Here is a 21,903-nt window from a genome sequence, read left to right on the forward strand (position 1 = left end):
GATGCGTCGAAGCGCGATCGCGTCGGTGCTGCGCGACCGGTCGAATGACCAGAAAGACGATTCTTCGCGGCGGCAGCTGGCTAGTGGTGGCGGGTTTGGGCCACTGCTAGGACAGAAGCCTTTTAAACCCCCAGGCGTCGCGCGTCGCGAGGGTGCGATGAACTCGCTCCGGAAGCGCGCTCGCGTCAACTACGCCGGGCTAGCTGGCGAGGGCGAGGCAAACGATGGCGAGGCGACGATAGAAGCACCACGCAAAAAGAGCTCGCTCGAGGGCGTGTACAAAGGCATCGATGCGTCGGGCGTGTCGCTCAATGCCGACCGCCGGAAATGGGCTGTTTACCAGCCCAAGCCCGACGCGCTGGGCCGGCGCTTTTTGATCCCTACTATGCAAAACGAAAAAGGCGATATCATTGATGCGCGTATGACATATGCTGCGCTGGGCGTGCGCCGTGCCGTCGAGGTTCCTCCTCGCCCACTGCACGATCCTATGGGCGAGCACTCGATTGTTCTGTTTGACCCCACAATTGACGACAGGGACTTTGAGCGCGAGAAAGAGAAGTTGCATCAGGAACAGGCGGAGCACGAGGCCAAGGTTATAGCTTCTGGGCCGCACAAGAGTCTGGCGGCGATGCTTGGTCTCGACAAGCCCAAAGTGCAGATCCAAGAAAAGGTGCCGGTCGTGATTGATCCCCGCCTGGGCAAGATTTTGCGTCCCCACCAAGTGGAAGGTGTCAAGTTTTTGTACAAATGCACCACGGGTATGATCCAGGAGAACGCGCACGGCTGCATCATGGCCGACGAAATGGGTCTGGGCAAAACGCTGCAGTGCATTGCGCTGATGTGGACGCTCTTGCGACAGTCGCCCATTGCGGGCAAAAGCACCATCCAAAAGTGCATTATCGTGTGCCCTTCGAGTCTAGTGCGCAACTGGGCGAACGAGCTAGGTACGTGGATTTGCTTACCCAGTAAAATGGCTTGGAACATCGGCGCCTGGCGCGCTTGCGCTCGACGGCAAGCTCAGCCGCGAGCAGATGTTTGAGACGGTGCAGCGCTGGTGCGAGTGCACTGGCCGTGCGATTACGCACCCCGTCATGATCGTTTCGTACGAGACGCTGCGTAATCTGCAAGAGCTCCTGGGCAACACGGAAGTCGGCCTTTTGCTGTGTGACGAAGGCCATCGTCTCAAGAACGCAGACTCGCTCACGTTTCAGACGCTCGATATGATTAAGGTCAAGCGCCGCGTGATCCTGTCGGGTACGCCGATCCAGAACGATCTGTCCGAGTACTTTTCACTGATCAACTTTGCCATTCCCGACGTGCTTGGCAGCCGCACCGAGTTCCGCAAGCAGTTTGAGCTGGATATTCTGCGTGGCCGCGACGCGGAGGCTACCGAGAAGCAGCAGCAGGTCGGCCGCGAAAAGCTGCAGCAGCTGTCGGGACTTGTTAGCCAGTTCATTATCCGGCGCACGAACGATATCCTGTCCAAGTACCTCCCAGTGAAGCACGAGCATGTGGTCTTTTGTAATCTTTCGCCTTTCCAGCTCTCGCTGTATGACCTCTTTGTCAAGTCGCCGTCGATCAAAAAGCTCCTGCGCGGTGTCGGCTCGCAGCCGCTCAAGGCGATTGGCATCCTCAAGAAGTTGTGCAACCACCCAGACCTGCTCAATCTTCCGGAAGACCTCGACGGGAGCGAGGACCTCTTCCCGGAAGGCTACAAGCCGCGCGACCGCCGCCACGTTCCGGTGGAGCTTTCGGGAAAGATGGCCGTTCTCGAGCGCTTCCTCACGTCGATTCGCACGACGACGGACGACAAGATTGTACTCATCAGCAACTATACCCAAACGCTCGATATCTTTGAGCGCCTGTGCCGCTCGAAGCGCTGGGGCTGCTTCCGCCTTGACGGCACGATGAACATAAACAAGCGCCAGCGCCTTGTCGACCGCTTCAACGACCCCGAGTCGCCCGAGTTTGTGTTCCTTCTCAGCTCCAAGGCCGGCGGCTGCGGCTTGAACTTGATCGGTGCAAACCGACTTGTGCTCTTTGACCCGGACTGGAACCCTGCGTCCGACCAGCAAGCGCTCGCGCGTGTGTGGCGTGACGGGCAGAAGAAGTCGTGTACGTCGCTCTACTAACCCAGGCTTTGTCTATCGCTTTATTGCCACCGGCTCGATCGAGGAAAAGATACTGCAGCGGCAGTCGCACAAGCAGTCGCTCTCGTCGTGTGTCGTCGACGACGCATTGGACGCAGAGCGCCACTTTTCCGGCGAGGATCTCCGTGCGCTCTTCCAGTTCAAGGATAATACGATCTGCGATACGCACGACACCTACAAGTGCAAGCGGTGCCGCGACGGAAAGCAGATGGCGCCTTCGTCGGCAATGCTCTACGGTGACACGAGCACGTACGTACTCAATCTAACACCAGGTGGAACCACTACGCGCACAGCCATCTCGGCGAGCTACACGACGATCTACTACGTGCAGAGATCATGCACAGCGACGTTTCGTACGTCTTTCAATACTGTAGCCATTAGTTTATTCCATCGGGCCCGATCGCATGCACCCCGCCGCGCTTCGCTTGGGTCGCCATCCGCCGGCGAGATGAGTGCCGCGGAGCTGCCGATTGAGGCGTTTCTCAAGACCCAGCCGCGGTCTGTGCTGAATAGGCTGTATGAGAAGCCGGCAAGCTGCTTGGCAGTGTTTCGGTACGCGCCCTGACTGACGCAGTTTGCTCCCCATGGTGGCCAGGCAGATTATTATGAACATGCTTTTTCTCGATGGCCCCCTGTCGATTGAGGACTCGCTCAAGTTCTTTAAGCATGATACCTCGAAAGAGCACGATGCTCCGCTGCGCCGCATGGAAGGGCTGTCCATCGTCAAGATTCGTGACGAAAAGCTGCACATGAACGACATCTTCCGTAAAGGCATTGTCGGCGCGCTCAACGGAAGGTACGTATCCTCGCTCACGCAGTGGCGACTTTCACTCGTTCGGCACTCCCTGCACCAAGAACCAGAGCGAAAAGGTCAGCGTCGAGTTCCTCGACCAATACGCGCGAACGCAGTGGGAGACGATCCTCTACTTTATGGTCGGCAGCGAGCAGTCGGCGACGCCGCGCAACACAGTGCTCTTTCTCTTGCAGCGCGCAGGCCTCATGCAGCGCGATGTGGCCAACTCCAAGCACCTCAACATTACTTCGGCTGGCTTCCAGTTTCTACTGCAGGATGTCAATTCCCAGCTGTGGGCGCTGTTGTTGCAGTACCTGCGCATGGCTGAGGAGAGGAATATGGACCTTGTCGAAGTGCTTGCCTTTTTCTTCACAGTCGGCGGTCTGGAGCTTGGTCGCGCGTACGAAACGCGTGGCCTCTCGTTGACGCAGATGCAGACGCTCGAAGAGCTGAGCGACTATGGGCTGGTGTACCGTACGAGCAAAAACGCGGGCTTTTATTTCCCGACGCGACTTGCAGCAACCTTGACGTCCACCGCGTCCTCCCTGCTCTCCACGCTCGACGAGCAAGAAGAGCAGGGCTACCTGATCCTCGAGACAAACTACCGTGTCTATGCCTATACCTGTACGTGTCCCTTCTCACCCAGCGAATCTCTTGCGCATTGCCATTCTCAACCTGTTTGTCACGCTCAAGAGTCGTCTGCCTAACCTTGTCGTCGGCCAGCTTACGCGCGAGAGCGTCAAGTCAGCGTTGAACAAGGGAATCACGGCGAATCAGGTCATTACCTACTTGACTCACCATGCCCACCCCCAAATGTACAAAAATGTACGTTGCACGTCTCACACAGGACCCCCTGCTCCCTGCCACCGTCTCAGACCAGGTCCGGCTATGGGAGCGCGAAAAGAACCGTGTTGCGACGTGTGTCGGTATGTGTTTCTGCTTACTCAGGCAACCTGTACACCGAGTTCACCTCCATCCACGACTATGAGCAGGTGCGCGACTATGCCCAAAGTCTGGGTGTGTTGCAATGGGAGAGTGAGACGAAGCGGATGTTATTTGTCACTGCGGAAGGACACGAAAGTGTACGCGAATTTATCCAGCGACGCCGTGTGTAAGAGCTATATAACATGGTGTAATTCAAACGGGGGTAAAAAGATCGCAGTACAAGTAGACAGGGAGCAAAAACAATTGAGGAACGGCTGGGTAGCGGCTTACACGCGCCCCGACACAATCCTCGCGTAGCTGCGAGAGTAGGGCTGCACGATCGGGCTTCCGTTCATGCGCCATTCGCTGCCCGCGCCTCCGCTACCGCGGCGCCACGTACGCTCGCGCCCAAGAAGGGCGAGAGCAGTCTCGTAGAACCACTCGTTTTTCTTGCAGTAGTGCACCATGACAGTGCTTCCTACCTTGTAGTCTTGGTAGCGCCTGTTCATCAGGTCTTGTGTAAACTGTCCATAGGTTTCGCCATAAGGATTGGCAGTCGGTGCATAGGTGGGATGGTCAGCCGCTTTGGCAGTCAAGCTGCTGTTGGCGTATAGCGTCAGGCCATACTCGCCCACCATATTGACGGACTTGGCGGGTATCAGCTCCGCACTCGAGGTGCCGTACAGGCGGGGGTCGTTCGCGCCAAACACCACGACATCGTGCGGGAAGTACTTTTGCGAGTCTTCGTCGCTGCTCTGCCGGTACCACGTGTCGCGCCAACGCCCACCGCCCTCGACAAGCGCCTCAATGGTCTCTTCTGTGGAGAGGTCAGGGCGGGGCGGCTTGTACGGAACTTTCCACTTGCTCGTGGTCGAAAAGGAGCGCGCGTTGTAGGCTCCTCCACGACGCTGGATCTCGTCGGCACTGAGACCCTGCCGCTTCTCGCGGCGGATCTCTTCCACGTGATCCGGGAATAGGAAACCATGTGCGTATGGGGTACCCACACGTGGGTGGTCATAGATCCAACAGTGTTCCGAGATCCACTGGATCTCGGAGCTCCGAGGATGAATGGTCATGTATTTGGCCATCTTGGTATCTTCTTTGCCGTGCCAAATGCTGGCAACTTCTTTCGATTGGGCCAAATACTGCACGAGATCGTGCGAGAGGGCGTATGCCTCGCCGGCCATAAACCAGCCGCGGACGAGATCTGGGTAAGTAAATAGTACGTACAGCCCCAATACACCATTTTCCTTGGGAGTGCTCTCAAGCGACGCTCCAATTCATCCAGCACCAAAAAGGTATCGTCGTCGGCTTTCAGCACATAGTCTGCGAGTTTCCAATGCACGTCGTACTGGTCATCGAGCGCGGGCGCACCGACCAATCCATGCTGGTCACGGGGCACTAATACAGGAACGGTGGCGTTCTCTGCGGCCCAGCGGAAGAAGCTCAGCGTCTTGTAGCTGCTTCCCGTTTCCTCCGCATCCAGGATGACCAGGTCGTTGTACATCTCCATCTCCAACGCGACGCTTTCAGCGTACTTCTTGAGCGGGCGGCCCAGGATAAACTTGACCTGAACATTCCCCAAAGGGCGGCCCGTCTGCTCGTCGTGAGGCAGCGTCATTGTCGCGTACGTATTGCGGATTACGTTGCGGCGCTCAAACGCTTTGTCGTAGCTCATGATACCGACAAACACGTCGACTGGGGCAAGGTGGTCGACGTCCGCATTCACAAACGGTGGTTGGAGCGCGCAGTCATCACGCCAGGGCATGCGCTCCTTGTCGGGGTCGAGGATGTACTTGACCGTGAACCCAATCGCGGTCCCGACCACAGCGAGGCCCATGAGCCCAAGAAGGCCCATGAGAGGGTGTTGTCTTAGTAGTAGCAAAAGTTTGCGAGTCCAAAGACTCAACAAACGCCCGACACTCATATGCTTCACCCGGTCTGCCCCATCGACGCGTGCATCGACGCGTCGTTTGGACATCGCTCGGAAAGTCCGGGACTCGAAGGAAAGGTCGTGCGGTTGTTCGCAGTCAATGGAATAAGGAGTATCTGATGCGGTTGACACGGGAGCCTTCCAGCACTCTTCAAGGTCTGTTCCATCCTCGCTCAGGCCGATAAGAGGCTGGATTTGTTCCATATCGCGACCACGACTCGATTGGGCTGCACCGGGTGCTCCCATGCTCATTTTTCGCGCCTCCTTGCCTCTCAACCTTTCTTTCGGTAGAGAGGTTGAGCTCGGCGTAGCCGACATGGAGGCTGTTATCATTTCCTCCGGGGTACGCCAGGCTTAATTAGCACAGCATCGGCTGCGCGCTTTGTTCGGCGCGAGACGACGCAGCTGCACGCGAGCAAAACCACGTGGGGGCTCAGTTTCAGCACCGCCAAACTCGGATCGGCGTGAAAATGAGCGCTATGTACGTCTAAGTGCTGTTAAATATAGAGGGCCTCTTGTGGTTGGCTGTCGGATTACGTCACGTGTATCGGTTCCTGGTTCAACTCCACGTCCCGCGGCGCGCGCCACAATGAGAATAGACCACCGATCGGATCGTGTGTACGCCCGCGTGTGCCACCGCATCGATGACGTAATCATTCTACGCTGCAGGAGCAATTCTCCGTCCGTGCACGCGTGTTGGGCTTTTATAAACGAGGGGTAAGGAAGAAGAGGCTTGGCAACACACACATCACAATGGAGAACTTTGTGAACATGGGCAAGCAGTTCCTGCAAAACCAAGGCCAGGGCCAGGGCCAGGGCGGTATGCCCCAGGGCGGTGGCCAGCAGGGCGGCGGTGGCGGCGGCTTTGACCTCAACAGCATTATCGGCCACGCTACCCAGCACGACAACCAGCAGCAGGGCGGCGGCAACCAGCAGCTCTTTGGCCAGGTCGCGCAGTTCCTGCAGAACAAGCAGAGTAACGGCCAGATCGACGAGAATGTCGACGAGAACCAGCTCAAGAATGCCTTCCACAAGGTCATGGGCAACGGTGGCGGCAGCAACAACTCGCAAGACATTGGCCAGGCTGCGGCTGTCAGCGCGGTCATGTCGCACTTTGGCGGAGGCGGCCAGCAGCAACAGGGTGGCATTGACTCGCTGGTCGGCAAGGCCATGTCCATGGCCGGCTCGGCGGCGAGCAAGAACGGCGGCAACCAACAGGACGCCATGAACCACGCCAGCGAGACGGTGATGAAGCTCGTCATGAAGCACAAGCTCCAAAGCATGATGGGCGGCGGCGGCGGCGGCAACGTGTCGCAGCTGATGAGCCTTCTTTCGTAGATATCCTCTATAAATATGTATGCCTCAATCAGTATGGCGGGGGGTTCATGTAACTCATACTGGGCGCTTGGCCTTGGACAATGCGTTGCTGCATAGGCGGTGCTGCTTGGGGAGCGTGACCATGGACCGGGGGAGGGGCGAACGATTGCTGCGGAGGCGGCGGGGCATGGCGAGGCGGGGGCGGAGGAAAATTGGGACCCGACGGCGGCGTCGGGGGAGGCGCGCCGCCCGCCGTCGGCGGGGGCGGCGGAAGCGCACGGCCCGTATCCAGGCCACCACCCGACGTTTCGGAAGACTCGCCCGTGGTGGCCACAATCGTGCTGGTGAGCACCAAGCCGGGCCATGGCGTAAAGGTGGTCGTCACAGCACCCGTTTGGCTGTCCATCGACACGTGCTCGGACGGGAGCGCAACGACGCTCGCCGAGGCCGGGTTGTCGGGGGCGAGCGAAACGCCCTCTGCGCCGTGCGTGTCTTTCAGGTTCATGCTCGACAGCGAGGTCTGTGCGGAGCCAATCGAGTCCGACACGTTAGGCTTGCGCCCGTCCGCAAACATATCGCGCTCGCGCTTGAGTTCCTCCTGGAATGCCTGCTGCGCCAGTTTTTCGGTACGTTTTTCCTCTGCGGTCATTTCGCGCTTCTTCGACCAGCGGTCGAGGCTCTCTCCCGCGTTTTGAAGTCCGCTCTTGATGCCCTGGTGCGCCGCCTTGGCCGATGTTGTCGTGAAGCTCTGGGCCGAGCGCTGGCGAGAGGGGTCGGTAATCGCATTCGCGATGCGGTCCTGCGAAATCGACACGACCTGCACAATTGACTGGCGCTGCGACGAGGAAAGTAGCGGCCCTGCGGCCACCGATAATGCAGCGTCGACCAGGTTCGGAAGCAGGTCCGAATTCGCGAGCACCTCGCGTGTCCACTTGTTCTTCGCCGAGAGGCTCTCCTTCTCCGATTTGGGAACGACCGCCGACTCGGTGCGCGCAGGAAGATCCGGCACACGGATCGTGGCCGTGTTCAGGAGCGACTCGAGCTGACGGCAGAGCATCGAGTCGAGCGCGCCAGTTGCAGACAGCTGCGCAACATTCTGGCGCGTTTGGTTCAACAAAAATTCAGCGTGAGACGGCGCGGCGGTCGGAGACGCGGTCTGCACCGGCACGCTACGCGTCGGGGGCGGCATGGGTCGGGCCATGGTGTCTGTGCGCGAGCGTGCATTTTTTCGGCCGAGACCGGAGTTGCCGGACAGTGGTGTTGGTCGTAAACCTCCGCGGCGGTTGATTCCCTGCATTTTCGGCGAGGAGCGCGATTGTCGCTGTTGTTACCTGTGGCGCGTAACAAGTGTCTGGTCGCTGCATTGGATCCTGCCATGACAGCCGATGCGAGTAGCCCTACTGGCGCACAGCGTGCGTCCGGGATGGCCTCCACGGTATGGCGGAAGCTCAAGGCGATCGACCTTAACCCCGAGACGGCCTTCAAGCCAAAGCGCCCCCCTCCCGCCACACGCGATGTGATGGTGAACTTGGACTTACCACCCGAAGCCTTTGATGCGAAGGGACGCGTGAAGAAGAGCTGGGTGTACGTTACCAACCAGATCAAGTCGTCCAAATACACAATTTACAACTTCGTGTTTAAAAACCTGCTGGAGCAGTTCCGACGTGTAGCCAATGTGTTCTTCTTGGGTATGTGGTGTGGCTCACACAGTCCTTGTCATTCTCCAGTTCTTCCCCGAGTTTACTACGATCAGTCCGGGTGTGGCTATGCTTCCTTTGCTCATTGTCTTGGCTATCACCATGATCAAGGACGGTTACGAGGACATTAAGCGTCACCAGTCCGACCGTGCGGTCAACCGGCAAAAGACATACGTGCTTCACGGTAGCGGATGGAAGAACCATAACCGCACCGAGGCCAAGTCACGCAGCATCCGCGTGCTTCTGACGGTCGTGCGGCAGTACTTTTCGCCACGGAGCTGGGGCATCGGGAAAAAGCCCGCTGCCGCACGAGCACCCGAGGACCCTCATGTGGTGCACCGTGGCGCGCCCGACGCGCCCCGTGTCACGTCGCCGACGCCCATGTCGCCCATTGAGGAGAACGAGCCAGCAGAGTTTGCGACACCGATGCCCATGCCGCAGTCGCCGCATGCCGACACCGGGCCGTGGGAGCGCCATCCTGCACATGCCCGCCCCAGCCTCAATAGTGAGCGCAGCTTCTCCGAGCCGAGCAAGAAGCGCCACAGCTCCATGAGTGAGCGCTCGTTGCACCACTCTGGCAAAGGACTCCGCTGGCGCAACAAGCACTGGGAGGACCTGCACGTCGGCGACATTGTCCGGCTCAATAACAACGACGAAGTTCCGGCTGATATTGTCATTTGCTCGACCAGCGAGGGCGACGGCAGCTGCTACGTCGAGACGCGCAATCTCGACGGTGAGATCAATCTCAAGTCGCGCTATGCCGTCCCGGAGCTTACCGAGATGAACACACCCGAGGCCTGCGCCACGGTCCCGTTCCAGATCGAAGTGGAGCCGCAAAACACGGATATGTACCGCTTCAACGCGCGTGCGATTCTCCACGACGAGCTGAACGACGAGGGCGAGTACCTGCAGTGCCCCATCACCCTCAACCAGGTGCTCCTGCGTGGCTGTACAGTGCGCAACACCGACTGGGTGATTGGCGTGGTGACCATGACCGGTCTCGACTCCAAGATTGTGCTCAACTCGGGCGATACGCCGAGCAAGCGCAGCCGCATGGAGTTCACCATGAACCGGATGGTATATGTGAACCTTGCCATCATTGCGGTTATTGCTGTCGTGTGCGCCATTGCTGATGCGCGCCTCGAGCAGTACTTTTTCCAGCGCACCGCGTACTGGCAGTATGGCGCGGTGCACGGCGACGATAATCCGAATATCAACGGTCTTATCGCCTTTGCCAACTCGCTCATTACCTTCCAGAACTTTGTCCCGATCTCACTGTACATCTCGTTCGAGGTCGTGCGCACTATTCAGGCTTTGTTTATTTTTGAGGACCACGACATGTTCTACGAGAAGGCGTCGCGCCGCACGACGGCCAAGTCCTGGAATCTGAGTGACGAACTCGGCCAGATCCAGTACATTCTCAGTGACAAGACGGGTGCCTTGACGCAGAACCTGATGATTTTCCGCGAATGCTCCATCGCCGGCACCGTCTACCACGGTGATGAGCCGCAGGATAAGGAGAAGGCGAGCACCCAGGAAGAGGAGCCGCCGGCCAACAACCGCATGCGTGTGCGCCCATCGCTCGAGGATGTGCCGCCTTACAAGGATGCGCGGCTCACCGGGCTCCTCAACAGCCCCTCAGAGAAGCAGTTTGGCGCGGCCGACGACTTCTTCCACTGTTTGTCGCTCTGTCACACGGTGCACATTGCCAAGACGGACGAGCGCAACGTGATCATGTACAAGGCCGAGTCGCCCGACGAACAGGCGCTAGTGCAGACGGCTGCCGACAATGGCTACGTCTACTGCGGCCGCCACGTGAACACGGTCGAGCTCCAAGTACCGACCAAGGACAAGCGCGAGCGCTACGAGGTCCTGCATACGATCGAGTTCTCGTCCGCACGCAAGCGCATGAGCGTCATCTTGCGCCGCTACTCGGACAATGAGATCATCATGTATTCCAAGGGTGCTGATGCCATGATCTACTCGCGCATGGGCCCAGGCCAGGAGGACATGCAGAAGGCCACCGACGGCAACCTCGAGGAGTTTGCCAGCAAGGGTCTGCGTACGCTCTGCCTTGCGCAGCGCACACTGGATGTCAACGTCTATAAGACCTGGGCGCACAAGTACCAAGAAGCCTCGGTGTCGACCACCGACCGTGAGGAGCGCATGGAGGAGCTCGCCAGCGAGCTCGAGCAGGACCTGCAGCTGATTGGTGCGACGGCCATCGAGGATCGTCTGCAGGACGGCGTCCCCGAAACGATTGCAGACTTGAAGCGCGCCGGTATCAACATCTGGGTCGCGACCGGTGACAAGCTCGAGACGGCCGTGGCGATCGGATACAGTACCATGCTTCTGTCGCAAGACATGAACCTGGTCATTATCCGCGGCGGTGCGTACGGCACGACCGGCTCTGCGTACGAGCAGCTGGAGCGCGCGATTGAGCGCTTCTTTGGTGGTCGTGAGGCGCTTACTGACGTCAAGCACGAGCCGCCGCCTGCGCCCGATACGCAAGGCGTGTCGCGCACGTCGCACGGTAGCCAGTTGTCGCTCGTGGGCGAGCACAATGGCGAGCGTCCCGGTGGCTACGCGCTGGTGATTGACGGTCACGCGCTCGGCTATGCGCTCGACGAGCCGTACAGCCGCGAGCTTCTTTTGAAGGTCGCAGTGCACTGCCGTGCTGTCGTCTGTTGCCGTGTGTCGCCGCTCCAAAAGGCGCTCATTGTGCGCCTGGTGCGTGACGGCCTCAAAGGCATGACGCTTGCGATCGGCGATGGTGCAAACGATGTCTCGATGATCCAGGCTGCGCACGTCGGTGTGGGTGTGGCAGGTGAAGAGGGTCTTCAGGCTGTGAACTCGTCCGACTATGCCATCGGCCAGTTCCGCTTCCTGAAGCGTCTCTTGCTTGTGCACGGCCACTGGTCGTTCTACCGGAACAGCAAGATGATCAACCTGTTCTTTTACAAGCAAGTGGTGCACACCGGTACGCTTTTCTGGTTCCAGATCTACTGTGCGTGGAGTACGACGCAGGCGATGGACTATGTCTACCTGCTGCTCTACAATGCGATCTGGACTGTGGCGCCAGTCGTGGGCGTGGGCCTCTTTGACCGCAACGTGTCCGACCGTGTTCTGATGGAGGTGCCTGAGCTGTATACGCGCTCGCGTAAAGGCTCGTACTTTGGCATGGGTCGTTTCTATTGGTACATGCTTGATGGTCTGTACCAATCGGTGGTGCTCTTCTTCTTCTTCATGTACTTTTACGACACCACCACGCCCCGCAACGATGGCTATGACATCAACATTTACGAGCCGACCACCGGCATGGTGATGGCGACCGTGCTCCTGGCGAATCTTTATTGTGCGCTCGACACGCTTGCGTGGACGTGGTGGATCGTATTTGCGGTTTCCATCGGACCCTTCCTCATCTTTGTCTTTGCTCCGATCTATGCGGCCTTCCCCCCGGCGCTTGCGTACACGTACTCATGGGGCAACAACTATGCGCTGTACCGCTCGGTGCAGTTCTGGTTCGCAGGCATCTTTACCGTGTTCCTTGGAATTCTGCCGCGCCTCTTGTTCGAGTACTTCCGCATGCTCATTGCGCCGACCGACATCGACTTGCTGCGTATCGTCGACTCGCGCGACCCCGACCATGATTACATCCACGACCAGCGGATGCCGGGCATGCGTGCCGCACAAGCGTACGAGCCGGAAGTGGAGATGGAAGGCGACACGACGATGCGCTCTTTCCACGGCGACAGCTACCCGTTAATGCCGACTGCCAGCCGCACGAGCAGCCGCCACTACGACATGAGCACGGGCCAAGAGTCCATCTATCGTGGCTACTCGTACGCAGCTTCGGACACCCCCTCGCAACGCCCCCGCTCGACGCTGCGCCGCCTCGGCCGCAAGCTCAAGCCCAAGAACCTCCTCCGGAAACGCACACCGCACCAGCCAGAGGAGCCCGACGTTCATTACACACGCGCTCGCGAGAATGCAGAGCCGGCCGTTCCTTTGCGTCGCGACGCGAGTGTGTCGCAGTCGGAGGCCTACACAGGCAAGCGGGAGTCGATGGTCGACGAATCAGTGATGCAGGACTCGTCCGCTGAGGAGCCCGTGGCCGCGCCGCCGCTCTTCGGGCAGAATGAACCCCCGCTGTTTAACCAGGCGCCGTCGCACAGCGTTTCGGACACCTTCTTCTCGGTAATTGAGCCCGACTCGCCCTCCGGCCGCCAGGTCTCGGGTACGTACGAGACACCGGTACTCGAGAACCCGTTACGCTCGCCGGACCCGCAGGCATAGTGATATAGGACTACGTTTCATGGATACGACGAAGGGCGCGGTAGCGACTCCAGAGCGAGTCGCCCTCGACATAGCATCCTTTCAGCCAGCGGCCAACCTCGCCGACAGGCTCGGAGGCGTCCCAGTCGAAACCTTTGCGCGAATGGAGGACACGCCGGTTGTCAAACAGGACGCACTCGCCTTCCTGGAGGGTGTGCTCAAAGAGCATATCCGGCGACAGCGTCAGGTCGGCAAACCGCTTCAGCGCACGGTAAAACGCCTCGCGCTTTTCTACACTCGACAGCGAGGGGGTGTGCAGCGGCAACGGGGCCTGGAAGGGCGGCGAGTAGTTCACCGCAACAATCCGAGGCATCTGCGCGGCGCCGTGGGGGGCGCCCGCAAACGCCTCCGTGTCGTGCGCGAGCTCGATCGTGGGGTGCGTGTAATAGTAATGCTCGCCAGCGTTGTCATAGTGAAAGGCGACCGGTGTCGAAGCGAGAATCTCGAATGCCTCGCGGTCCTCGACCCAGAGGCGCTCGGCCGCCCGGAAGCTGTCGATAAACAGGCTCTGACCGCCTTGGACGCGCTTGCGCAGCATGTGAAGCAGCTGGAAACGGGGGGGATTTTGAAAGTACAACAGGTCCATGTGCAGACCGAGGTCCACATTTGTATAGGCAATGTTTTGCGACGACGCAATTGAGCGCACATCCCAGAGCGTGCCGTAGAACGTGTGCCGGATCACGCCTATGCGCTCGGCAAGCACGCGTAGATACGCGGAGTCGGGGCCGGGCGCACTGCCGGTCGGCTCAATAGGCACGTCGCGCACAAAAGCAAAGCCGTCGCGCAGCGTCGCATCTAGCAGTGCCAGGACGCCCGTGTCTGTGTCGCGCACGTCCGGCCATGCATGCATCTCGGGACGCCGCTGCTCGGCGAGCGAAGCAGCGTCCCAGTAGTCGCCGAGCGTGAGAATGTCGCGGTGGCCCTTGCGGTACGCTTCCGGCACAATATGCTGCAGCAGGAACGAGAGGGGGTAGCGCGACGTGTGGGGTGCGTCGGGCACAGTGACCGCGTCGGGCGACACGGTCTGCGTAAACTGGTTCACAACCGGGTGTTCTTTCGCAAACTGGACGACAAGTTCCTCGCCCTCCATCTCGACGGGGCGCTCGCACGAGTGCAGGAGCGATGCGCCATCCCTTACCTGGGGAATATCGGTCGTGTGAAAGAGCTTTTGCTGCGATGCAGCCTGCACGCTGCTCGGCGCTTGGCACACGTCGCGAAGCCAGACATAGTCGAGCGTAAACGGCTTCGGCACGCCGCGCAATGGTGCCGATAATGTGATGCCATGCGCGCTCACATCCACCTTTACGTCGCTGCTCGGCGAAGAGAGCGTGTAAGTATGCAACGCGCGGCGCACTCCGGCGCGCCCCACAAACGAACCGGTCCGGAGAAGCATGAGGTAAAGTGCCACGTGGCTTGCGCACAGGGCACCAGCATGCTGAGCATCGCCGGCTGGCTGCGGGGTTTGTTGCTAGGCAACGATGCTGCGCGTGAGCAACGTGATAATGACACACACACACAATTTCCGTTTCTATTCGAGGATGTGCCGCCGCCGGAAAACAGGGGCACGGGCGGCACCGCATACGTTTGGGATCGCGATCCCCACATGGCGCTGCAAGTCGAGCGCCATCGCGCGCTGCAAGAGATCCTGTCGCACAAAGGCCTTCCTCCGGAGCTCGTGTGCTATATTTTAATGCTTTCCGACGATGCGCGTATGCTAAGCGTGACGCGCGCAGAGGACCAGGTGTACACGAACGACGCCAACGTATGCCACCTGCAGACGCCACCGCTGCCATCCAAGTTGGTGCGCCACTTTTTGGCGCGCGTTGTCGTGGATACCGATAGTCACGATCAGGGATGGAGCAGTGATCCGATGCGCGAGTGGATCGGGACCTACCAAGGGAGCTATACGTGGTGGGAGCTATCGCTGCACCGCAAAGACCCCGAGGCACCGGACGCCGATACGCGCGAGGCCGAAGCGCCAGGGCCCGACGATACGTCCGAGGCCGACGAGGCGAACCCAATGCCGGGCTACACCGAGGTCCACCGGACACACCTTACGCACAATATCCACGGTTCGCGCGACTACCGGCGACATACCATCACCCTCGAGCGCGACCATCCTATTCTTGAGGATGCGCGCCCAGGCGACGTGCTCTGCCTCTGGGCACGCACGCAGTTTATGGCGTGGGCCAACTTTGTGCGGTACGCGCGCATCAGTGTGTGGCTCGACTGGGACGCTTAGGGCGGCGCACGGATCACCATCGGAATAAAAGCTGGATCAGAAGCGCCGCGTACCTCCGACTGGCAGGGGAAGCATGACGTGGCCTGTAATCTCAAAGATGCGCTGCATCACTCCGCCGTGGCACGTAATGCTAATGACTGGGTGAGCCACAAACCGTACCTCGCGCATCGTGCCCGGCACCCTGCCAAATCGAGTCCATGACCGTGCGGACGCGGTCGCGCATAGCATCGTCCGACTCGCGCTCCGGCTGCGTGAGGCACAAAACCTACCGTCCACAACAGGTCATCGTCTGCGAATCCAGGCTCGAACACGAGGTGCGGCGCGGCGAGCTCGCGCTCGACAATGCGAACCAACTCCGCCTTGGTACTGCGCTTGTCGCAAGTGTGCTGGCCGCAGACTTCGCGTAGGTTCTCGTATATACAGAAGGTCGGCGCACAGACCCCCTCCCAGGACAGGTCGGCCGTGTGCAGACTGCGGTAGAACGGACTGGAGCAAAAGAGCTGCGGAAGGGGCGGCGCGTCGTTGCTTTGGCGTGCCGCCTTCCACGCCGCGTTTACTGCGCCTGCCTGTGCCTTGCCCAGCGGCGTGAGGCGCGGGTCGGGGCCCCACGTAATGTCGCCGTCGCCGCAGAGGCGCGCCCACTTGGCGTTCCACGCTGGGCTGCCGTACTGGATGAGTTCCGCGCCGTACCTTTTCCTCGGCAAAGTCTGGTTAGCACACGGACATACTATGGTATCCCTGGCCATGGCGCGCAAGGTACACAAGCTTGTGCGGCACGCCCTCCCTTGCTTCGCGCGCTGCGTCAGTCGCGCGACGCACCTTGGAGCTCGTTGAGGAGCGCGCTCCACGACGTTCCTTCGAGGCCAAAGTTTGGCAGGATCGCCGCCCATTCGCCCGCGCGGTCGTACGCAAAGTACGGCAGCGCTTCGTACGCGCCCATGACCGTGTGGAGTACTGGCTAAGCCATTGCGGATCTATGTGCTATGCGCGGTTAGAAACCCTTCTCCTTGGCGGTGAGGTTGAAGATGGTGTTCAGCTGGATGTTGCTGGTACCCTCGTAGATGGCACCAATCTTGCTGTCACGCCAGTACTTCTCGATACCCTGCTCGCGGGTGAAGCCCTGGCCACCGGCCCACTCGATGGCGGAACCCGCAGCACGCTGGGCCACCTGGCTCGAGAAGAGCTTGGCCATAGCGGCCTCCTTGGTGAACGGCAGGCCGGCTTCCTTGCGGCGGGCGGCGTTGTACACCATAAGGCGGGCAGCCTCGATCTCGGTAGCGATCTGGGCCATCTGGAACTGCATGCCCTGGAACTTGGCGATGGGCTTGCCGAACTGCTCGCGCTCAAAGGTGTACGCAAGGCCGCGGTCAAAGGCACCCTGGGCAAGACCGACCATTTGCGCGCCGATACCGACACGGCCCTCGTTGAGGATCTCGATGGCGATCTTGTAGCCCTTGCCCTCCTCGCCGATCAGGTTCTCGATCGGGACCTTGACCTCGTCAAAGTTGACGGTGCAGGTGCTGCTGGCGCGGATACCGAGCTTGCGCTCCTTCTTGGCGATCTCGACGCCCATGTCCTTCTCCACGGCAAAGGCCGAGATACCCTTGTAGCCCTTCGAGGCGTCGCCCTGGGCGAAGACAATGAAGAACTCGGCCTCGGCACTGTTGGTGATCCACATCTTGGAGCCGTTGATGATCCAGTGCTTGCCGTCGTCCGACTTCTTCACGGTGGTCTTCATCGCGAAGGCGTCCGAACCCGAGGCAGGCTCCGAGAGACAGAACGAGCCGAGCTTCTCGGACGAGAGGATGGGCATGTACTTGTCACGGAGCTCCTGGTTGGCGTACTTGCGGAGCACAGTGTTGACGAGGGTCTGCGTTAGCAATAATACGTACGTTGTGCACGTCACACAGCACCGACACCGAGGGGTCGACCTTGGCGAGCTCTGCGGTGAGTTACGGAAACGTACCCTCAATGACAATGATGGCAGCCATGAAGCTGCTGCCCGCACCACCGAGCTCGGGGTCGGTCTCGATGGCCATCAGGCCCTGCTCGAAGAGACCCTTGATGATCGCGGGGTCCATCTTCTCGTTCTCGTCCATCTCCTCGACACGGGGCTTGACCTCGTTCTCGGCAAAGCGGCGGACTGGATTAGCAGGGATACGTACCAGCATCACGAAGCATCTCCTCCTCCTCGGTAAACTTGTCGAGGGAGTTGATGCCCCACGGGCTCTCGTGCTCCTCGGCACGCTGGGCCGAAGTGTTGAAGCAGCGGGCCGACGCACGGGCAGGCGCACTGGTCGTAGGAGCACGCATGGCCGCAGGCACGGCCGTGAGCGAGCGCGTGCTGCGCACGGCAGCGCGAACAGCAGAAGTCTGACGAAGAAGCGAACGCATCGACATGGCGGATAAAGAATCGTAACCCCGGCCAGACCTTCCTGCCAGACCCGGTCTGACCCTTGGCTCCACACACCGCATTGTGTGATTGGCTACAAACGTACATGACACGTGCAGCTCGGCTGTGGGGAACTACGTACAACACTACGCTCGGCGGGTGTCGATGCCCATTCGCTCGTTGTAGCGGTCAATCTCCCACTGCGCCAGGCCATCGGGACCGCTCCAGTTCGCAGAGCTCGTGCGCTTGCGATAGGTGCGGGCCTCGCCGTTTTTTGTCGTCGGCAACATCGTCTCGAGCGGCACCGGACCGACTTGGCACCCAAAGATCTCGTCAGGGTCGATCGTCGACTGCTGCAGCAGGATATCCTCGAGCTCGCGGCCACGCGTCCAGGACGGCTCGAGCTTGCGCTTCTTGATCGAATCCTCGTCGTCCGAGTCCGAGTATTCGCTCTGCACGTCGGGCAGCTCTTCCATGCTCACGTCAGCCACCGCCGAGTGCTGCTGGAAGACGTTGGCCGTGCTCAGCGCCGAGGAACGGCTGGACGCGGGGGGTTTGGTCCACGTACGCGTAGCATTCGTAGGGGGACGTACACTGGGAGGGCGCGCCGTCGTATGCCCGACTTTGGACAGACGCACGGCTCCGGTGCCGGCGCTCGTCGTGAGCTTGCTCTTGAGCGCTGACTCGGTCGAGACACGGTCGTCCTGGTTGGTCGACTCGTGCAGCGGCTGCTGCGACAGCTTCCGCCGCTTGGCCTCTGCATCATACGCATAGGACTGCGCCGCAGATACTCGGGAAGACATCGGCGAGGGGCGCACATTTTGGGATTGGCGCGACGGCGCAGGCACACGGGGGATGGGACGCACGGCCGCAGAGGACAGCGACGTGCCCAGCACACCTTTGGACTTGGACGCCGAGGGACGCGCAGGTAGCACGACTTTGCGCACGGGCGCCTCAGCCTTGGGCGGCGCGTCAAAGGCGCCGGGCAAACCACCGGGCGCTAGCAGATCCTCTTCGTCCTCGTCGTGGATGCCGAGCGCCGTATGCACGGCACGCGCAGGCGACTCGGGCGACGCGGGGCGGTGCACGCCAGCAGGCGACGCCACGGCTAGCGCACTTGCAGGGCGCTGGGGGGACGCGGGGCGTGCTCCTTTGGCGTTGCTCGTCTGGAGGCCAAGCAGCCCTTTGACACGCGCACCAAAGCCAGAGGGGGCCGCCGCCCGCTCGCCGGGACTCGCCTGCATCGTCAGCTTGGGCGATGCAGGGCGTGCGGGGTGGACTGAGCGCGCGGTCGGGATGCGGTTCAGCACCTTGGCCGTGGAACGGGGAGGGCTCGCCGGGGCCTTGGACGCACTCGGCGCCTCTTTTCCGATACGGAAAGGAGAGAGAAGGTCGTCACGCAGGCGGCCAGGCGAGCGTGTCGCATCGCGGCTCGGCACAGGGCGCTGCGGCGTATGGCTCGGCGATTCGGTCGAGCGCATAAACGACGGCGCAGTAGGCTTCGTCTCCGCCCTACGCCACGGTGACGCAGGAGGCGCCTGCGCGCGCGCGGGCGAGCGCGGCACGGTCCGTGCAGCAAGACGCGGTACACCAGGGCGATCGAGCTCGGCACGCGACATGCTCCGGTCAAGTCCGGTACGCGACGGCGAGCGGTCCAGCGCCGTGCGCGACGGCGAGCGATCGAGGCCAGTGCGCGACGGCGACCGCAGCATACCGATGCGCGACTCCGGCCGCTCCCCGTCCACCCGCGGCGCCTCTTTCCGCGCGAGATCGAGACGCGACCCCGGGCGCTCGAGGCGTGACGGCGTCGCATCGAGGCGCGATCCAGGGCGCTCGAGACGCGACGGCGAGCGCAGTGCTGTCGGAATACGGCTCGGTGAAGCGTGCACGCGGCTGGGCGACGGCACCGGCAGATGCGACGGCGCCTTTTTGCTGTCTGCCGTGCGCGTCGGCGTCGTCGACTTGCCCAGTTCCGGCGTCTGTTCCTGGTTGGGCTCTGGCGTCGCAGGGCGCGCGCGATCCTCGCTCAATGCGGGCCGAGCGGCGCTCAGGCGCACTGCGGGCCGGCCGACGTGCGCCTCGGGGATCGTCGGCACGGTATGCGTGTGTGTCGTGGTGCTGGTACGCCGCGCGGTCTCGAGGCGTGTGCGCAGTGCATCCAGCTGGCCCGAAGGGTCCCGGGGCGGGGATGTGGGGTGGGTGGTATCCATGGTATCTTTGTGTTCCGACTCCTTCCCGGGCTCCTGGTCGGCAGGGCGCGCATGATCGTGGCTATCATCAAATGGACTTGGCTCGAGACTGTCGTCGCCTGCAGCACCTCCGCTACCAGCAATGCGCTCCTCGATGGCCTTGTGCAGGCTCTTGTTGAGGAAGCTCGAGCGGAACCGCTGTGTTGGCGCCTTGGACGACGGCGCAGGCGCGGGCGTCGGCGCGGGCGCCTCGGCTGGCTTCTTTGTGCTCCGGAGCGTGGCCTTGCTCAGCGTGCGCTTCGGGCGTAGACCTGTGCCCGGTGTCGTGGACGGCAGCGGGACCTTGCGGTCGGCCGGCGCCTCGGTCGGTGCAGCGGGTGCCTCGGCGCGCTGCTCCGGCTGCGGCTCATGGATATCGCCGGCACTCGGAGGCAAGAGGCGGTCAGCATCACGAGGGCCGTCGCTTTGGCGTGCACTCGACAGGAGCATTTCGTCGTCCGAGTGCGAGAGGTCGGCCGTGTTTGCCTGTGGCGCGGTCGTTTCAAGTGCGCGCTTCGTCAGTGGCGACGCAGACAGGCGCGGCGCGGCCTTTTGCGGACTGGCCTTGCCACGCTTGCGAGGCGACTTGAACAGGTCGGCCACGATCTGGGCCGTGCTGACCGGCTTGCCGGACAGGAACTCGTCGCGGGACTGGTACGAGTTCTTTGCGAGCTCTTTCCAGAACTCGCCCAAGTTCTCGTCCCAGCCATCCTCCCACGCCGTGACGTCGGTGTCGTACTCCATCTGCTTGGCGAGCTGGAGGAGCTGCGACTGAGCGATAATATAGGCATTGCGCATTACTTGCTGGTGCCTTTTCATATGATCCATACTGTCCCTTTGCTCAGCAGCAAAGGGCGCTGGACGCCGCGCAGCTTCTGCGCGCGCCGTTGCCTTCCTGCGTGGGGGCATCGTCGCTGGCGCAACCCTCCACCTGCCCGTGTGTGTGTTTTCGAGCGCGTCGTGTTGCATCACGTGATACCTCCGCCATGGCGGCGCCGCGGATCCAGCGAGTGGCGATCCCGTCGGTCGATCGGCGTAAAGAGCCGACGCCGCACGTTGTATACGCGGTGTTTATCCAGCTTCCGGACAGGTCATGGACTGTATATAGACGCTACTCGGAATTTGCGGCGCTGCACGCAAAACTTGCGCCGCCGCCGCCGCCGGCACCGCTCCCTCCCAAGCAGATTGCCACGCGCTCGCTGCGGATGCTGACCGGCCTGGGCGGGCTCATCCCCCCCTCGGATGCTCAGATCCGTGCTGACGAAGAGGCGACCGACGAGCGCCGCGAAGGGCTTGAGCTGTACCTCCGTGCGATCCTCTCGGCGCGCGACGACCGCTGGCGTACGAACCCCGCTTTCCTTACCTTTTTGCAAGTCGAAGAGGCGCCTGCATCCCAGGAAGACGTGCGCAACGAGCCGCGCACGGACCGAAAAGCGTCCCCAGGAGCCCCCCCCACGGCGCTGCGCCCCCTGCCGCCCTCCACGTCCCTGCGCCCGTGGAGCCGGTCGCGGGCGCCGGTGACCGAGACGGACGCAACGCGCCCGCTATCGGACGAGGAACTGCTTCACCACCAGAACGATACCCAGATGCAGGCCCAGGACCAGCAGGCGGATCAGCTTGCGAAAATTCTGCAGCGGCAGCGGCAGCTCGGACTGGCTATTCACGGCGAGCTCAATGAGCACGCGGAACTACTGACGCATCTCGATTCGGCTGTGCAGCAGACGCGAACGCGAATGGACGCCGCCGATGCCCAGATTAGGCACCTGAAATAGTCGGCCGGAAGTCCGGGTGCTTATAGCCACGTGGGTCGCCCGATCGTGTCGCGCAAGGGCTGCATAGAGTGCATGCATTCCAGTGCGCGCTTGGGGCCCGAGTTTTTTCGATGCAGGCAC

The 21,903-nt window shown here is 61.1% G+C and overlaps 10 protein-coding genes across 10 annotated transcripts; 5 read left to right on the plus strand and 5 right to left on the minus strand.

Annotated features, from left to right (window-relative positions):
* Window positions 1-157: 157 nt before the first annotated feature.
* RAD54 (DNA-dependent ATPase protein rad54) lies at window positions 158-4,058 on the plus strand (the record flags this gene model as incomplete). The annotated part of the gene is made up of 10 exons (XM_060265733.1): window positions 158-944; window positions 967-2,115; window positions 2,138-2,399; window positions 2,423-2,503; window positions 2,604-2,702; window positions 2,725-2,946; window positions 2,969-3,567; window positions 3,590-3,768; window positions 3,791-3,869; window positions 3,892-4,058. The coding sequence occupies 10 exons, from the start codon at window positions 158-160 to the stop codon at window positions 4,056-4,058; spliced, it is 3,624 nt and encodes a 1,207-aa protein (XP_060121716.1).
* A 2,495-nt stretch (window positions 4,059-6,553) lies between these two features.
* Window positions 6,554-7,138, plus strand: MJAP1_001784 (uncharacterized protein; the record flags this gene model as incomplete). Its single annotated transcript, XM_060265734.1, has 1 exon — window positions 6,554-7,138. The coding sequence occupies one exon, from the start codon at window positions 6,554-6,556 to the stop codon at window positions 7,136-7,138; it is 585 nt and encodes a 194-aa protein (XP_060121717.1).
* Window positions 7,139-7,166: 28 nt separating this feature from the next.
* On the minus strand, window positions 7,167-8,318 carry MJAP1_001785 (uncharacterized protein; the record flags this gene model as incomplete). Its single annotated transcript, XM_060265735.1, has 1 exon — window positions 7,167-8,318. One exon carries the CDS (start codon window positions 8,316-8,318, stop codon window positions 7,167-7,169), a length of 1,152 nt encoding a protein of 383 aa, XP_060121718.1.
* Window positions 8,319-8,540: 222 nt separating this feature from the next.
* Window positions 8,541-13,110, plus strand: MJAP1_001786 (P-type phospholipid transporter; the record flags this gene model as incomplete). The annotated part of the gene is made up of 2 exons (XM_060265736.1): window positions 8,541-8,805; window positions 8,828-13,110. 2 exons carry the CDS (start codon window positions 8,541-8,543, stop codon window positions 13,108-13,110), a joined length of 4,548 nt encoding a protein of 1,515 aa, XP_060121719.1.
* Window positions 13,111-13,120: 10 nt separating this feature from the next.
* Window positions 13,121-14,542, minus strand: COX10_1 (heme o synthase; the record flags this gene model as incomplete). The annotated part of the gene is made up of 1 exon (XM_060265737.1): window positions 13,121-14,542. One exon carries the CDS (start codon window positions 14,540-14,542, stop codon window positions 13,121-13,123), a length of 1,422 nt encoding a protein of 473 aa, XP_060121720.1.
* A 210-nt stretch (window positions 14,543-14,752) lies between these two features.
* Window positions 14,753-15,391, plus strand: MJAP1_001788 (uncharacterized protein; the record flags this gene model as incomplete). Its single annotated transcript, XM_060265738.1, has 1 exon — window positions 14,753-15,391. The coding sequence occupies one exon, from the start codon at window positions 14,753-14,755 to the stop codon at window positions 15,389-15,391; it is 639 nt and encodes a 212-aa protein (XP_060121721.1).
* Window positions 15,392-15,427: 36 nt separating this feature from the next.
* On the minus strand, window positions 15,428-16,331 carry MJAP1_001789 (uncharacterized protein; the record flags this gene model as incomplete). The annotated part of the gene is made up of 6 exons (XM_060265739.1): window positions 15,428-15,528; window positions 15,551-15,638; window positions 15,661-16,059; window positions 16,082-16,098; window positions 16,120-16,188; window positions 16,211-16,331. 6 exons carry the CDS (start codon window positions 16,329-16,331, stop codon window positions 15,428-15,430), a joined length of 795 nt encoding a protein of 264 aa, XP_060121722.1.
* Window positions 16,332-16,382: 51 nt separating this feature from the next.
* On the minus strand, window positions 16,383-17,791 carry MJAP1_001790 (uncharacterized protein; the record flags this gene model as incomplete). Its single annotated transcript, XM_060265740.1, has 4 exons — window positions 16,383-17,261; window positions 17,284-17,333; window positions 17,358-17,534; window positions 17,557-17,791. 4 exons carry the CDS (start codon window positions 17,789-17,791, stop codon window positions 16,383-16,385), a joined length of 1,341 nt encoding a protein of 446 aa, XP_060121723.1.
* A 138-nt stretch (window positions 17,792-17,929) lies between these two features.
* MJAP1_001791 (uncharacterized protein) lies at window positions 17,930-20,809 on the minus strand (the record flags this gene model as incomplete). Its single annotated transcript, XM_060265741.1, has 1 exon — window positions 17,930-20,809. The coding sequence occupies one exon, from the start codon at window positions 20,807-20,809 to the stop codon at window positions 17,930-17,932; it is 2,880 nt and encodes a 959-aa protein (XP_060121724.1).
* Window positions 20,810-20,997: 188 nt separating this feature from the next.
* Window positions 20,998-21,783, plus strand: MJAP1_001792 (uncharacterized protein; the record flags this gene model as incomplete). The annotated part of the gene is made up of 1 exon (XM_060265742.1): window positions 20,998-21,783. The coding sequence occupies one exon, from the start codon at window positions 20,998-21,000 to the stop codon at window positions 21,781-21,783; it is 786 nt and encodes a 261-aa protein (XP_060121725.1).
* Between the last annotated feature and the right edge of the window lie 120 nt (window positions 21,784-21,903).

The sequence above is a fragment of the Malassezia japonica genome, chromosome 2 (genome assembly GCF_029542785.1).
Source record: "Malassezia japonica chromosome 2, complete sequence".
NCBI classification, from domain to species: domain Eukaryota; kingdom Fungi; phylum Basidiomycota; class Malasseziomycetes; order Malasseziales; family Malasseziaceae; genus Malassezia; species Malassezia japonica.